Source organism: Melanostigma gelatinosum (assembly GCF_949748355.1).
Source record: "Melanostigma gelatinosum genome assembly, chromosome: 14".
In the NCBI taxonomy this organism is placed as follows: Eukaryota; Metazoa; Chordata; class Actinopteri; order Perciformes; family Zoarcidae; genus Melanostigma; species Melanostigma gelatinosum.
In genome coordinates, this window is record NC_136647.1 from 21731582 (window position 1) to 21749813 (window position 18232).

The 18232-nt window shown below is 43.0% G+C and overlaps 1 protein-coding gene across 1 annotated transcript; it reads left to right on the plus strand.

Annotated features, from left to right (window-relative positions):
* Positions 1 to 491: 491 nt before the first annotated feature.
* On the plus strand, positions 492 to 1355 carry bhlha9 (basic helix-loop-helix family, member a9; the record flags this gene model as incomplete). The annotated part of the gene is made up of 1 exon (XM_079283133.1): positions 492 to 1355. One exon carries the CDS (start codon positions 492 to 494, stop codon positions 1353 to 1355), a length of 864 nt encoding a protein of 287 aa, XP_079139259.1.
* Between the last annotated feature and the right edge of the window lie 16877 nt (positions 1356 to 18232).

The window sequence follows — 18232 nt, forward strand, 5'->3', positions numbered from 1 at the left end:
CAAAAACAGTGGCATTAAATCCTCCATAAAGGTGTTAAAGGAAGTGTGAACTTAATTGCTATCCAAATAATTAGTATGTTTTGTGTGCGTTTTACACTGACGTGAAATGTTGAAACTCCTCTGTAACAACCTGCAAGGGATGTGAGGGAGAGTCAGAGGAGGTGACAGTGCCATTTGCCTGGAGGGCGCCCATAAACCTGGAGAGGGAGAGAGAGTGCACCATTCCTCAAAGGTGACTGTACCATGTGACTTCAAGAGCTTTAAAAAGCAGGCCAACCTGTCTTGTCGAGGCACAAGTAATCAAGAGGCAACAGAGGAGTCAGAGGAGGAGAATACCTGGGCTGTCGGCGCAGCAGCAAATACCGACAGCCCCACAAAACAAACCGGGGAACACCTGGGGAGCGTGTTGAGAACGCAGCCTCTTCGCTACAACAACAATACAAGCAGGAAGACTTTACCCGCACCCATCCAGTGTCCGGGTTTTTGACACAATGAGCTGCAGCAGTGTTGCAGGATCGGAGTTCTCTGAGGAAGAGCTGGAGCTTGGCGTGCTGTGCCAAGGGGAGGACGAGGGAAGTCCCAAGGCGTCTTTCCAAGACAGCGAGAGCTCAACGTGCAGCCCAAGCGACCCCGAAGAAGGGCAGACCAAGAAGCGCAACCGTCCCGTCCGCTCAAAGGCGCGAAGAATGGCCGCCAATGTCCGCGAGCGGAAGCGCATCATGGACTACAACCAGGCCTTCAATGCCCTGCGCGTCACTCTGAACCATGACCTCAGCGGCAAACGGCTCTCCAAGATCGCCACGCTGCAGAGGGCCATCAACCGCATCGCCGCTCTCTCGGTATTCCTGAGCTCCAACCCCACAAGCAAGCCCTGCACCCACCGGGAGTGCAACAGGTTGTCAGCGGGGCCAGCTGCGATGGGAGCATCTCGACTAGAGCAGACCAGGGCGACGGTGCCTCGCCTGGAGCACATGAGCTATGGGCCCTGGCACACATCCATCTCTCACCAGATGCAGCCACAACAAGGGCCTCACGCGCACCGACTGCCCACGGAGCCGCATGTCTACATGGATAACGCCGCGTCATCGTGTCCCCCGTCTCCACACTACCCTTGTTATCCCACCGAGGGACATCTTTACGCCTCGTATGGACACTGTGGCAGCCCGCACGACCATCCGCCCAGCCCTCTGCGGTACCCCCAGGTGGGTGAGGGGTTGGGGTACCAGCCGGGCGTGTGGGCCTCCTGCACTCAGAAATACATGGACGCTTTTGTGGAGCCTCCTCCAGCTCTGGGGCTTCCCTGGCAGGTGAGCTACCCGGAGCACAGCCTCTCTCTGGGCTCTGACATATTGTGACGGGGGACGCCCACCACTGTGAGACCTGAACTGCTGATCACTCCAGTGGACTGCTGAATGACCTCAGGGAGAGAAACGTTGTTGTGTTCCTGCTGTTGCAATCAACTCAGTATTACAGTCTCTTGTATTAGAGCAGAGTCATTGTGATGCAATTAACATATTTCAATAAAAGTGCAATGGCAATCCAGACTACAGAATGTTGTATATATTGCAAGGTGTATTTTGACTTGGCATTTCAAAAATGTTAATTATAAACAATGTGTCACTCTCTGCTGTAGATAATTCATCTACGGAATTGTATTCTGATTGTCTCCTTGTCATTGTTTGATCTTAAGCAGAAGCTGAAATATTGGAGATGATGTGACTTACTTGGTGCATGATATTAAAGGAAACATAAGCGTAAGACCACAAAATGCCATTAGTGGACTGATCAACACACATGGGACGGCTTACATATGTGCTACACTGTTATGTAACTTGTTCTTACAATGTGTTTTCTATCAAGCAGTGCATCTTAAGAAAATGTGATGAAGATTTGAATCGAAAGTTCATCATTTGCTAATGTATTTAACATACTCTTGCATACGAGATAATGTTTGTAAAATTGTAAAGAGTTTGTACATCATTTTCCAAATTAAATGTTAATATGATATGACAGCTGTCACGCTTCCTTTCATAACAACAAGGTTTGGTTGTAATAAATTGGTTCTGACTGAGGGCTTCGACATGGCACCAGCACAACATTCAGCTTTAGTGTGCACGCTTGTCTGTGTGTGCGTGCCTGTGTCTGTTTGTTTGATTGTAGCCTAAGGTCAGTAGCCTCTACCACTCTGAGTCTGACATGACAGAGGTCCTTCACTCAGTTGAAAAATGTCCTTACGAGTCCATTCTTGTCAGTTTTTCTGGGGGAAGAGATGTCAAGGTGCTATTTACACACAGCAAAATAAAAGCCCGGGCCGACTGGGAGAAGACCAACACTGACAGTGTTTGTGCTAAGAATCGATAAGCAATGCAGGGGTATGAAAAGTGCATCTTGCATCTTGTGCTATGTGCTGTATTCCGACTTATTTGCTTCCAGCTCATGTCAACAACAGCCCCTCCCCCTGCGGAGCAGCGTGTCATGGAAAACAGCTTTAATGTTAGACTATAGGCCGGAGCCCACCGACAGATTTATGTGGGCTCAGGAAGGAAGAGTGTGCCCCGTCATCAGCGTGGTGAAATCCCCTGTCGGGCTGCACTGGCCCGCGGGTGGGATTGGGTGTGTGCAGAGTTTTTTTTGAACATCCCGGAGGTCTCCCAACAAGGGCCCCGAGACGCCGCGGGAAAGAGTCGACCCGCAGAGCTACTGCAGGCTGTGGTGGAGAAATAAATGGTGTGGTGCCGCAACAATTAGCAGGCAGGAAGGAAAGGGACAAAGAGATGAATGGAGAGGAGGAGTGAAATAATAGGAAGAGGAGGATGTGTGAGGTGAGAAAAAAGGGGGAGAGTGGCTTTACTTTGAGGCCGTCGTTTGCAGACGTGAATCACCAGAAAACTTTGACTCACCAGCGAAAGACGAGTGTGGCTGACAGCGCTCAGTGACGGCATGTCTCTTCCTCCTCCCTCTCTGGCAGACACTTTATCTGTTGTCTGGCTCCTCAAGAGACTCCGGGGCTGCCAGTACTGCGGGGATGAGACCTCACTGGTTTCTAGTTCCGTCGCTTGTCTTACAGAGAGAAAATCAGAGTCCGCAGCAGGTAAATAAGACTGAGAAAAAAAGCTTGGCTCTTTGAGAAAAAAGTTAGAGGCACAATGAGAGAATTGAGGTATTTTCCCTGTGAAGTTAAGCATGTGCTAACATAACCCATTTACAAAGAAATATTTGAATATAACTGTTTATCACATTAAGTGATAAAGTCTCCGTTGAGATAAAAGCAACACCATTACACATTTAATGAATGCCACTTTATATTCAGCATCCGCACCATGAAACAGCGGAAACGATTCGTTGATTCATCGATCGATAGAAAATCAAAGGTGCTCAATAAGAATGTCAGAGCATTTCTATCGCCTCCGAATGGCTCTCAACATGTCGGCATCTGAGCCGGCCGCTAGCAGCTAATGGTGATAACAGTGCTGACAGAGCTAACGGTGTACCGGAGGGTGGAGCTACACCCTGCGGCGCTGCTGAATCAGCTGTAAATGGCGTGTAAACGCAGGGCAGAGCGGCGGCCGTGAGCTCACCAGTGGGCCACGCTCACGTGCACTAAAAGGAATAGATGGTCGGCCACGCTATGTCGACAAGCTAGGAGAAGCTCTGATTACGAAGGGACTTCGTTCAGAAAAGTAAAATGTGAGCTTTTGCTGCTTTTTGTTTTCTAATATGTAGACTGGATGTCTTTTGCATTTTGGACTGTGTGGCGGAAGACATGTTCACTTGACAATCAATGAATTTAGAAAATAAGATGAATCGATATTGAAAATACTCATTAGCCCTACTGTGAAATGTTTTCAATAGAAGGCTGTTCTAAATCAGTTTGAGTCATGAGATTATCCAACAACCTCGTGGAGAATCTGCTGCTTTCACTGGTCAACGCTCATGCTGAACTGTGACTAACCCTAGGATTTACCTCACTTCTCCGACATGCGAGCCCGTCAGTGATGCATCTTTTATTCAGACTGCTCGGCCTCCTCGACACCCTCCGCTGCCAAGCTGATGGAAAAGAAAACAAGCATACATGAGAGAAATGATTCCAAGACGCGAGGGTGTGTTTGCGTGATATATGGGGATGAGTCAGCCTTCAGAGTGAAGATGCATGTTGATGCTCTACATACTGTGCCCACCCCCTGCTCCCTGAGTGGACACACACGCACACACACACACACACACGCCATGCTGTTGTGACATCAGTGGTGAAGGTAAAGGGAGTGAAGGTACCAGAGGACACGATGTGCCTGTTTGTTCCCATGCCATTTACAAACAAGCACATTAAACCTGAATTATTGCTTCCTGTCTGACACACACAACAGGACTTTGTCACCCAGAAACAATGCTTTCTTAAAATAATGTTATTTTAATTCTAACAGAAGACACAATATGGCCAATCTATCTCAAATCACATATCAAAGAAGAGGGGCAGAACTCCACCAAGGACGTTTCCGTAAGTGAAACATGTAATTGGGATCTATGCAAAGTTCTTGCTAAACCCTTCCACCGAGTTCCATGAACACCGGGCCAGTAGTTTTTGACAAACCAACAAACAAAGCTATCTGAAAACATGACCTTGTTGGAGGTAATAATGCATTGTAATGCATTTCATGACAACAGTCTCTTCATGTGAGTCATACAAAACAATTAATAACTTATTTTTGTTCGTTCTTTTAAGCTTACTCCGAAACAATCCTTCAAACAACAAAACATAGTACAATGAAATGAGGATTGTGTTGCTTGGTAGCCTAACAGTTCAGGGACATTCCATAGAATTACAATGGACCAGTTCCATTCTGTCTCCCTCGTCTCCCCATGTGTCCTGTCTCCCTCAACAACTTGTCAGCTATCAAAGCACAAAGGAACATAATCATCATATGATTCCACTGAACGTTATCAACTGATGGAGTGAAACTAAAACATTTTTTACTGACTGATCCCACTGAATGACATCTACATGTAAGAAGAATACTGACATGGAACGTTATCAACACCCACATAGAGTCACAGTTTAAGGTTCACAAGCTGAAGAATCGTAGTGTCTTCATATAGAAAACGCCTGCCCACTCAATCATGAAGCGTTACCTCTGCCCTGTTCTTGAGATGAGACAAGACGCAGCTTGTTTTATTGATCTGTTTGGATTGACAGAGCAGTAAGCAGTTCCACTGCTGAACACTAGATGGAGACAAGATGACGGCGCTGGGCTGCATGTTGACCGGTGAAGAAATTAGGAGCCTGAGCTCCACTGACATTCAGTCAATAACTGGTGGACAGGATGCATGGATTCACCCAAAAAACAACTACAAGAAACAATGTGTTTGATATTCCTTCATAGAGATCTGTGTTGTATGTCATTGTCATACATAACACGCTGGACTGTATGACGCAAACAAACTGTCTCCAGTTGAGATTTAACAGCTGAAGTTTGAGTGTATTTGATGTTACAATACCAAGTCTGGGCAGGTAAACACATTGCAGCCTACTATTCTGTTCGTGTCTACTTTCAGGGTTTTGTTATTCTCATGGTAACAATATTTCTTTGAATTTGAAACACATTTTCTCTTCACTGTCTGTCTCAAACTGAAAACGCTTTGGTTTGAATGTTCTGCTGGACTACAACGACGACATCTCCTCTCAGATAACGTAAAACAAAACTTAGATGCAAAAACAATGCTGTAGATTACATCATATATATATATATATATATAAATATATACATACAAACATACACTGTATATATGTAAAGACCATCTTCTGTATACAGAAGATGGTCTTTAGTTTAAAAAAGTTCTAATTACAAACATGAATTAAACGGTACGTAAGGCAGTAGAATGTGTCTGGCATTTCTTCCAAAATGTACAGTATAATATTTTAGAATTAACAGTGTGCCAGTACAGTACGTACTGATAGGTACAAGGGAACAAGATGTGAAGTTAGAGAATAAAGGGGGTAACAATCTGGGAACTTCAAAATAATTTGTACTGGGAGTTCTGAAATCGACTGAGATTTATTCCAAAACGTCCATAAACTAGTTAGCAACACTGGAGGGCACAGACAGGAACAGAAAGAGGATAGGCCAAATGCATAGCTCCTTGTCTTCAGCTCGAGGGCGCTCACTAATTAACAGGGGGACAGTAGGAGGCTTGTTCGATGAACCATGACCTGATCTCCAGCTGTAAGTCTGTTTTACTACAATGTCAGAGATGTTGCTATGAAACAGAAGAAGAGGGCAGGATGACGAACTATTTCAATACTAGCATCGCACAAAAAACAAAGAGTAGTAAATAATACTGTTGCTGTTCCCGGTGAAACGCTGCTTATCTGGCTCATTAATGGCAGCAGGATTTGAAGGTTCACGTGAACACACTGAGCGGTGTGTTCCTTCAAATCATCGCTCCGTTATCTGCAGTGCGGGTGCTAACGCGGTGGCACAGACTACTGTAGATGAAAGGTAGCTATGTTATCCTGTCCCCAGCACCTTGAATAGGAAAACAAAGGAAGAGATAACCCTGTGACGTGTAAAGTGTGAGGTGGAGCTTCAGCACACAGTCAGTGGCAGAAGGGCACAAAGGGAACACGTCTTCCAACCCAGCGCCGATAACTCTGCTGACTGACGTTGAGGTTGCAGACACACAGGGATAAGCTGGGAATAGAGGGTGGCTCTGCCAGACTGGAACTTCTTAGATCTCTGTGTTGAGCCCTCTCAGCAAAAAAGAAACAAAAACATCTTGAATAAGACAAGATAGAAATAACTGTCAGCAATAATTGGCACATTGAATCGGCTACAGTGTGGAAATTCAGGAATAACCCGTGAGACCTGCACCGCAACTTTAGAAGACATGCAAATGAAGGAAACATCTTCACCAATTTGACAGCATGAGGAGCATTTGGAGAAAAATGCTGAGAGGAAATTAAACACAGGCAGAGTGGGAAACACATTCATCAATCACATATACATCACAGAAGAACGAGCTGAAAATCTTCTGCTTTTTCTATCTCCTGTGTTTCTTCATCTATGTGTTTCGATGTATTGCTGTGTGTGTTGTCGAAGGCATGAAGATATTTTCTTCTTTGTGTTTTATCTGTTCCCGAGTGTTGTCTTTAGTTACAGTGCATTCAGCCCTCAGGGCCATCAGTACCGTACCCGTTCACTGCGTAGAAGCCTTGGATTTGTATTGGAAATATTTAAAGGACAAGCTTTGTGGCTCCCCACTGGTTCTACTGGTGGAAGCTGTGGTGAAAGCTGTACTAATGCAGGGCTAAGCTGTTGTTAGAAACACACACATGTTGATTCTCCCCAGTGCCTAAGTAGTAGGCGAAAAGAAAATCCCATTTGCCTGCCCCCAAAACGCCACGCTCCAGTGTTGGTGTCATGCTGCGGTTTGTCCATGTCGGCCCTCTGCTCCGCTCATTAGTCTTTGATTCGTCCACATCCCAGTTGGCTTTCGTACAAACAGGATGCTGAGCGGCTGACTGGACTACAAAGCCTGCGCTGTATTTGTTTTGACACACAGTTAATGTGTGCTGTTTTAATAAAGTATTCATGCTACATGATATTACAGCTGCAACTTTACACCTTCATCAAATGTATCAAACTACTTTGTTATGTGGAGTATTATTGCCAGGAGCAGTAGTGTTGTTTCTGGACTCCCACATGGGAACTTTAAGTTTTGTACTTTGACTTTTGACAAAATATACATATATATATATATATATGGATGTATATATACAGCATTGACTGCATTGACTGACAGCATTGACTGTTTATAAGACGTGGACGTAGTCAGCGTGACGTCACCCATTGGTGTGTGGACTGCCGTTCTGAAGCCTCGAGTTTGCCATCTTGGCAACCGGTGAACAGAAATGACCATATTTGGATTCAGGAGGAGCGACGTACGTCTCTGGTAGTGATCTGTCAATCACAGTAAGCCCGCCCTAAAGCATCCCCTGCTTTATGGTCTGTGTGACTCTAAATGGATCATAATGTACTAAATGAACATCATGCTGTATTGAAGAAGACTTGAAACTAGAGATTAAGACCATAAACTCATGTTTACAATGTTTACTGATGTAATAAATCAAGAGAGAAGTAGAGTAATTTTCTCATAGACTTCTATACAACCAGAGGAGTCTTATCAAATATTACAGTATGCAAACACAGGACACTATGCCGGCATTAATATCCCACAATGCAATGTGGTAGAGAAGACGTTTATAACAGACAATGGCGCACAGCACTGTAATGTCAATAACGCTTCAATAAGTGTAAGTACTTTGCTGGACGTAATATATTTTTTTAAATTTGTTCTGACTTTATGATTCTCACATCATCGTTTGGTCACTTGAGGTTGGCACGCCTTACCATGGTTACCCGTCTCTAACCGGCAAGGATGCTCACAGGAAGTGAGACAAAATGCTGTTTATTCACAAAAAAGGATGTTGATATATATATACACACACACATTTTGAATATGTAGTGCATGGTATGCGATTTCGCAAATTCAACCTAGGTACTTAATAATACAACAAACAGAGGAGAACCTTAATTTCAGAAGCCCAGCTGCCCACAGACAGATTGTACACGTCTACCTGCCCCTTTCCTACAACCCCCTGCCTATTGACTCAAAGGTCAACAAGCCCACACTGAATGGATTTCGAGATACTGTCAGTTGCTGGCATTTCCAATGAAGTGCTTTCATTTCACCGGATTAACTCAAATGAAATAATTTGTTACAATTGTTTATTGCCGTTTCAACACTGTCTGGATTTACAGGAGATTAAGTAAGATTAATATGTTTGCAAGGAAGTTGTTGCTTATCCAATTTAAATTTTAGCTGATTCATTGCAAAAAGGTAAGATGTCTTTTCTTCCAACGTGTCCACTTTAAAGATGGTCATTCAGCTAATACAGTTCTCAATAATTGTGAAAAGTAAATAGTTATTTTAGGGCCACCTAAAACGACACTTTGTTAACAGATTGGACAGGCTCATTTCGGCAGCTAGCTTCACTGCTGCAACTTCAATTATTTAATTGTCTGCCCCTTTGGGAGTCCACCTCTATGAATTGATTTTTTTTCCCAGGGAAATTGGTTTATCAAACTTCTGTGAGAGTAGAGGGTGGCAGTGAAGTGTCAGAGGAGAGGAGGCTGAGGAGGAGGGTCGGGTTTGAAGAGAAGTGTCAGGGAAGATGAAGAGAGGAGGACAACGCGGCGAAGAAGCTGAAACTGACAGTTTCTCGTTTTCCATATCCTCCCTCATTTGTTTGAAACTGTTTCATCACAGTCACAAGACAGACAATTAACATCACTGATTGAACTTAGACATCCTGAGGTCAAATTAATATTTGAATATTTTGTCTTCCCGGGCAAAATAGATTTTCATACACGTTCATACGATCTCATACGATCTCAGGGGTTCAGCTGTAATGAGAACACCAAAGGAAGAAGTTGTGTCATTAGTCAAAGATAAAGATACATTATATGCCAGACTTACTTAGCCTCTGGGGCTTTACTGTATGCCCCTTTTTCTTTTTTCCCCCTCTATGCCACTGAGACTCACAATTTAATCAATTCCCTTTTCTGAGCCTGAGAAATAGAAAGAAAAGGCAATTACTGAGGGAGAAAATATGATAAGGGTAAAGGATTGAGCCCCAACTGTCAGAAGAAGATGGATTAGTTTTGTTCGGTTTGGTAAGTCAAACAGGCTTTATATTTACCGTGTGGTTAAGGAAAATGAAACCCAAACACCATACCGTCAAGGTCTGTCTTACATGCATCAAGCTGTAGTCTACAGGGTTTTAATCCATGATTGTGTGAGGCAATCGGCTAATTTAATAATCGAATGTAAATGTACACGTAGCGCGACAGCAAATGTCAAGTCACTTTGGAAAAATGACTTAATAATGGAGAGCATTTCTTGAATGTTCCTACTTTCTCCTTTAATTAAGTTTCATGAAATACTTTTGTTTTTAATCATCAGAAACAATAAATTGTGTTTTGTTCTTCCTGAAAATTGGAAATTTTTAAATGGAAAACAGACATTTTCATTCACTTTAGTTTTTACCAGCTGTGACAGCGTGTATGTATCTTTTTTTCTATTTCTGACCCGACTCATCCAGCCTTCTTTCCTGGAAAGCAAATCCTCACCGTGATCATTTCATTCAATCTAATGTAAGCCAACAACAGTACTAACATGTGAAATACTTCATTAAAAAGCATTCAAAGTCTTATAAGTAAATGTGTTGTCAGCAAGTATTCTCATCAAAATGTACTTTTACATTTACTGCACAATCAAAAGCATTGTGCAGTAAATGCAAAATAGAGCTTTAGTTAATTTTCATCTGAAAAGAAACTAAAGCTTTCAGACAAATGTTGTTAAAAATACAATATTTACCTCTGAGATGTAGGGGAGGAGAAGTGGAAAGTAGCAGAACATAGAAATACTCATGTAAACTACAAGTACCTTGTATTTTTACACATGTACAATACTTGAGTAAATGTACTTATTTACATTGCTGGTAATGAAGATTATACAGTTGTAGAAAGTGAGTATTCTGTTTGCTTCATTTGTGTAAACATGGAATGTATTGAAAGTTAAGATACTAATAACAGCTAAAATGTTTAACGAGATCAAACTTAATTTTAGTTTGTAGAAATTAAACCATTAAATTGATCTGAATGTACAAAAACAAAAAAGGTAAATAGTAATTAAGGTTACATAATACATTTGAGTCTACTGAACATGAACATAGTGAGTAAACTTTCCTCAAAATAGTTGAGGTAGAATTATGAATATAAATTAAGTAAAGTCAACTTAAAATATATATCTGGATTTAGATACATTTATTTCGTGCAACCACTTACCGAAGAAAAATTAAGTAAATCCAACACAACATTGTTTTCACTGAGGGTAAACTATTTGGCTTCTCAGCTATTGAGCAACAGCTTCTTACATCATTTTATATGATTTAGCACTGCATCGAACTCCCAACCTTAGCTACTCGTTAACTACCTAAACCTCTAGGTCGGTTATATGGATGCCTTTTCTTTGCCTGTAGGTTCCTCCACAACTCAAAGTCAGATTTGCATGAGCACAAATGATTTCGTCAATAAAATGACTGGTATGAAATCCATTTTTCCACCAGCGGGATTATCCCTCTGACAGGATTGAAAGTGCAAATCACATTCAACGATCTCAGGAAAAAAACACTACTCCTATTCAGAGTGTTTGAAACAACAACAAAAAAAGGACTCTGTGGCTCCGTTCCTATAAAAGACATTCAAAATCCAATCATAGAAATGTCCGAGACTATCCTGTGACTGCTCACTGTAATGAAGCTCATTGTGACATGTCCTTGTACAGGCTGAAAGAAGGACATACTTACTCAGAATAATCACCCAAAAAAAGAAATACTGCTTGTTTGACATCTAATATTCACGTTCTGTGTTTAAGCACTCATGACAAAAGCAACAGATACAAACAATACACTTACTTGCAAATTAATTGCACTAAAGAAATGCCCCTGGTTTGCCTTGGCCGGTCCAAGGCAAACCAGGGGCATCCCTCACTAAAAGCACTCTCAAAAAGGAAAGTCTTAAGCCTACTCTTAACAACATAAAGAAAGAAATAGATTCCTGTTTGTATGTTCAGTCTGAATAATGCTACACAAAGCACAACACACGAATGAGGCTGCTGAAACCTCTCTAGATAATAGATTATTCATGACAATATAGTGCATAACTGGCTCATTAAGACAAGGGCAAGTTACTGTTTTTGGGCAAGCAAGCATCATCTGGCTTTAAATAGCACATTAGAGCATGTCAGCAAAGTGACGCGCACTGATAAATGTCTAGAGAGCGAGCTGGGACACTACAAGACAGGACAGTGGGGGCAAAGTCAGTGGTATGTACTGGAAATCTGTCAACTTATAGAAGTGCCAACAAGATATGACATCAGATAATCAGATAGGTTCCTAAATGAGATAGTGGAGCAGAGCTGGGATATGCTACAGTACATGTTTGTGGAGTTAAAAGTGTGGAGTTAAAAGAGCTGTTGACAAGAGACCCGCAAATGAAATAGCAGATAATATTAAGCAGTGGTGGGCCGTCAGGGCCAGCAAGGCCTTCTCTGCTAGCCTAGACAGAATCACAAAGTTATAGCTATTTTATAATTTAGTTATTTTTCATAAATGCACTATATGTATTCTAAATAGTTTTTCCCATTATCTTATTTTCTCATTGCACAGCTACTGTCTTCCTCAGTTGCTCTGCTTCCAGCACAGCCTGTTTTAAGTAGAGCTTTTATCCAATCAGAGTTTGGCCTTATGGTGTCGCCACGTAAAAAAATCTGCCCGGAGGCCTTCAGACTCACAAGTGAATCCCTTTTACAGTTTAAGTGAATGGGGACGATATTGTTGGTTGTCATAGTGTTCAACCAATCAGATTTTTAGTTTTGACATGTTGGGCGTATTCATTGACATGTCAGCGCTGCTAGCTGGCCTACAAGTACGTGATTGGTCAGTGGGCTAGCCTGACATGTTGGGCGGTGACAATCCCAATATCTGCTGCCTCTGTCGAGCGGACATTTTCAGCCCTCAAACGCATTAAAACGTATTCAAGAAATACAACTGGGGAGGCTCGACTGTCTTCACTGGCGTCCATGAATGGAGAAGGACTTCTTACTGGAACTAAAACACACGGATGTACTGAACAACGGTGGGATTAAACTCTTTATTAACAAAGAAAGGAGGATGGACTTTGTCTTTAAATAGTGAACAGCAGCTTTGGTAAGTGAAGTGCTTTTGTGTTTTTACATCTGCAGTAGCATTACTACTGTGTTAATTTGTCTGTGGTGTCGTTTTTATGACATGGTTAATATTGTCCCCTCTGATGTGAATAATATTTGAATGGCCTGTGTTCTTGAGTGTCTGGCGGAATGCGTGTTTCAGCACCGCAGTGTTGCTGGATTGATTTTGACGACATGCATTGTCCGTTAATGACGCAGCATCCCGTCATGTGCGTATTCATGTGTCTGCACTCTGCAGTTTGTGTATTTGTAGCCCTCATAGGTGTTGAGCTTAATTTCTACACGAAACAAATAATAACCCATAGCTGTGGCATCAAAATGAGGTTATTAGGAGGTGGTTCTGTCACGTGGTGGGGTGGCGGACCCAAACGCAGACTCAGACCAGGGAGTACAAGAGTGTCAGGGTTTTATTGCTGGGAGGACACAAAGGGAAACCTGTCAGGGAACAGCAGGGAAATCCAAAGACGGGAGGGCGAGGGTGGAAACCAGGCAGGGCAGGCAGACTGGGGAACCGGTAGGATGATCAAACTACAGGCACAGGAAGAATAAAAAAACACTTGGATAAACTCTGAAATAGATTCTAAACAGAGCGGCTGAGAACGAGCACAATACCACTGTGGTTGATGGAATGCAGCTGGGTTGACTGGGCAGCTGAGGTGAATCGTAATCAGGAGGAAGCCGGGAGGAGACCAGGTCGGAGCCACGCCAATACCAAACACACACACATGCAGGAAAGAGCAGGAGGCACGGCCTGGCCGTGTCAGGTGCAACTGTACAGCACTGAAGGCCCAGGTATAAAATACACGGCCAGCCACTGATCAAATGTAGGATTTGAACATACTTCCCTCTTTTTAGACTAAACCTCAAAATATGTTTGCAGCAAAGAAGAGCGTCCTCAATGAGATGTCACAGATTCATTGTATTTGTTCAAATAAAATCCCCCCTGCACCTCATTCCCTGCAGAAAGTCACATACTGACTCTTAAAGGAATAATATGTTACATTTGTCAGTTGCTGTTCAAAAACACACAACATTCAAAGTTGGCCACTCCTCCTCAGCTCAACCAGGCGGCAACATCTAAAAAGTTACGCCAATAGTCTGAAACCTGCATTCTCTCTGCTGACCAGCAGGGGGTGACTCCTCTGGTTGCAAAAAGCCTGACTGTATGGAACTTCCCACTTGATTTATTCCCTCAGTAAACATTGTAAACATGAGTTTATGGTCTCAATCTCCAGTTTCAAGTCTTCTTCGGGTATGCTTTAGAGCGGGGCTACCTTGTGATTGACAGGTAGCTACTGCTACCAGAGTCATACGGCGTCTCTACGTCACTCCACAATCCAAATAAGACAAACTTTCGTTGATTGGTTGCAAAACAAGCCAAGATGGCGACAGCCAAAACGCTGAATTCGAGGCTTCAAAACGTCAGTCCACAAATCAATGGGTGACATCATGACGACTACGCCCACTTCTTACATACAGACTTTATGTGGTGGCCATTTGTCGGCTAAATCAAACTTAAACAAATAATAATCAAACGCCACTGATGCACCGTGGTCGGTATCCTTACGCAGCCAGAAGAGAGTGAAATGTCCAAGCAGGATTCCATTTTTGTGTATTTATTAAATAAAGCAAATAAAACAAGCAAACAAACGAACTAGCAAAACTCCTGTCATGCTGTCTCTCCTGTCCTGTGCAGTGCAATGCTGCTGTGCAGCTGGTAAAAACTGTACGCCCACCCTGGTGCATGCTGGTCCTATCTTTCTACTCGTTTAAATAGCAACAGGTGCCCACAGTAATTACCCAAAAAATAATATAACGAAACAAATTACTATTAAAGAGAAAAATAATCTTAATATATGAAACATCTACAAGAATTAAACAATACTACTTATAAATGAAATGACAAAATACAATATCAAATAAATAGCTCCAACACAGACTATGGGCTCAACGAGCGCAGAGGTGGTCGAGCAAGTTCCAGAGTGAATGAAGAGAGGGATGGGTGTTACTGAGAACAAAGCAGTGAATCAGAGAAAGAGAAATGTACGTTTCGATTATTTTCATGGCGGTTACATTACAAAGCGCAAAAACACACACACACACACTTCCACACAGGGACGGTGCAGCGTTGCTGGATTTGTAATGAATGGTTACACCCCCACATGGGGCCTAAATACTTCTTGCTGACACCCAGGAACATCCCAAACACAGCTTAATGAGAAAAAAGAGAAAGTACAGGCAGAGGACGGGCTCTCTAAGACACCGCCACACACTTGTAGTGGGTCACAAGTAATGATTTAATACCCACAAATCATACCTTTAAGAAAGAAATACAGATTGATGGATTGAACAATGCAGACATACTTATTTTATCCGAACCATGATTTTTTTTCTAACCCTAACCAAGTATGTTTTGTTCCTTAAACCTAACTGCAACCATTTCACAACGTTAGCCACGTGGTACAACGTGGCTAATGTTGGGGCGTTTTAAGTAAGTAAAGAAAATAGTTCACCGAACTGTGTTTCTGGAAACATTTGAACGTGATTAATAAGCCATGTTGTTGCTGAATCTGTCTTTATTTTACATTGAACAATGTTAGTTTCAAAGTTTTTCGGGAGTTTCCAGAGATAGGGAGTCGCTCTGAGCGTCCAACGTGATGGTTCGTCTCTCGAGACGCAACGCTGCACCCCCAGAATGCATTGTAAGGCTGCTGAAATAGATGATGAATGTGACGCATGGAAATGACGGCTCCTGTGGACTCGTCCCATTACAACTCTCACCATGCGTGAATCTTCTGCGTCAAGATAAGCTACCCACAAAAAGCTGCTCCCGGAATGACTTGCGGCAAAAATATGACGAGTAGGGATGAGATTCCATTGAATCTTAGATCTCAAACATTCAAAAAAACATCACCATCGAGTGTCAATGTCTGATGTCTATCAAATATCAATTAGGCTTTGAAACAACAAGGAAGTAGCCCGTTGACCAGCACCAGCTTCATGTGCACCCATAGGTGTCATCACAAGGGTGACTGTGATGGTGGAACCCATCCTCCTTGTTGCTCGTCTGTACAGCATGTGGTTTGTTTTCAATCCCGGTCCCAAAGTAAACCAGAATGTTGCTTCATGAAGCAGGGCTCATTGTGAAGAGCCTGTCTTGAGTGAGCCTAAAGAGCAGCTGTTTTCAGTGGAAGAGCTCTGATTAACCCACTGTAGCCTACACATCCTGCTCGGCACCAACGACAGAAAGACAGTGAGAGTCTGGTGGACAACACACAGAAGTGAAGTCAGTACGATCAGTTCTGTGTCCACGGAACGCAGAAAGCATGTCCAGCCGTCGCCATGTTGAGAGCTGTTGAGAAATGCTCCCAACCTCATACAGCTTTGAATTAATGAATGCCTTCAAACAGTTTAAAACAATAACAAATGATAACATTTTGAATATCATTTAATATTTTGAGTTGGCAATACATTTGATATGCTCCGCTGTTCACAGTGCAGGAAAAGAGGAACTGTCGTAGGGGGAGCGTCAGAAGAAGCTGAGCCTGAAAAACACCCTGACCAGAACCAGGCCGGTCCTCAAAGACACATTTCCATGATAACTGATATGAACCCAGATGCCTGGCTGCACTGCTGAATGTGCTGCATGAAACAACACTCACAAGTCATGCGAGGAAAGATCAGCGCAGACCCTTCTTGGCCCGAGGTTCATTTTGTAACACACAGGCCCTCCAAGCATGAGGAATTGCTGGCTATTAAAAGCCATTATCCATCTGTTTGAAACATCAGACTTTTGGTTCATTTCCTGTTTGTTCAGAGTATATTCTGCTTCCTATAAACTGCACTGCAGTATTTCAAGAGGAGGACTAAGACTCACATTTTCAGACGTATCTATTTGATTAAATGTTTCAAATAAACAACTCCATACGTGTTTTATTTGAGCAAAGCTAAACACTGCTTGCAGATAATAAAAAATAAAGAGCTTTAGTCATTCATAATGCAGAGCTTTAGGTGAACCCAGAATAATGCCTTTTGCAATTACTTTTTCTTCCCCCTCCTTTCCTTTAGACTACAATTAAGAATCGTTAATAAGTATCAAGACTTTCAAATGAGAGTGTGTCTAGCTGGGAAAGATATTACAGGTTTATTCTAAAAGGGGCAACAGTTTTAAAAGTCTGAGGGACGCATTTCTAACTGCAGTTCCCCAAAGTCCTCAAAATGTGCTGGCTGCACACAAGTGGCCATCCTTGCAGTGAGACCCCAAGGAGCCGGCCCTGTTTCAAGGATGTTACCCAAAGTGGCACAGACAGCACCCACAGGGGCGGAAAGGCAGTTGTCATTTTGGGCAGCTAAGAGTCAGCCTTAAAGGAAACACAGCCTATAAGTCTGAGCAGCTGCCAGAGGGTGAAGTTGGCTTCCATCAGCCCCCACATTGGGCTGTGCAGCAGTAGAAGCCTGTGACAGCTGAGCAGTTGATCTTAGCGGAGCTGCCGCAGAAAAACAGCAGGGGAAGGGGATCGGTCCTTCAAAGATGAATGGAACACGCAAAGGCCTGTGGCAACGAGAAGGTCCTCCAAGCTCCTACTGCTGCTCCATATGTAGCTAATTTGGCACATGGTAATAGCCTGGAACAGCCGAGTTATTGCAGTCAATGGGGCCCTCAAGGGGGAGGGGGGTCAGAGGGGACAGTGACGACAGGGGATGTTTTCGAGAGCCAGGAGGGAATCTGACCCTTAACTAAGCCCCGCTGCATTGTTGTTTCAATGGATACCATGAAGCCCACACTGTCACTAACTGCACTCCTTGCAGAAATATTTTATAATTTTTGTAAAAACCAAAAAGCGATTTCAGGGAGAAGCAGACAGAAGGGTTTACAGTATGTGTTTGAAGGATAAATCCAGGATGTCAAACAGTAAAAACAGGTTCAAAAGACAAAGATGGAAGTTAAAGCTACAGATCACAGTGTGGAAGTGAAGCCCGTTCTCACTCCCAACGCGTCAAGTCGGACAGCTTGGTCATCTCCTCGCCCTTCTGACATCGTCGCACATTTACCGTGTGTATGCGACGCACCCGCCGGCGGCACTACAGGCAGAGTAACTGATGTAGTTTAAAGAGAGAGAGAGTCCACGCAGTGTGTGGGAGTGGATGTGGATGGACAAACACAGGACTTTCATCCATCTTGTGTGGAGGAAATAGGTTCATATGCCATTGTTCAATTTCACTCTGATGTTTTCCTCTAGCGCCAACATCATGTCGAATTACAAAACATCCAAAATGGATTTATGCATTTCCATGAAATTTGGGATATCTATGATCTCCAGAACATGATAAATCAAATTTCCATGGTAACATCATGACAAAGAAATACTGACAATAAAAAATACAG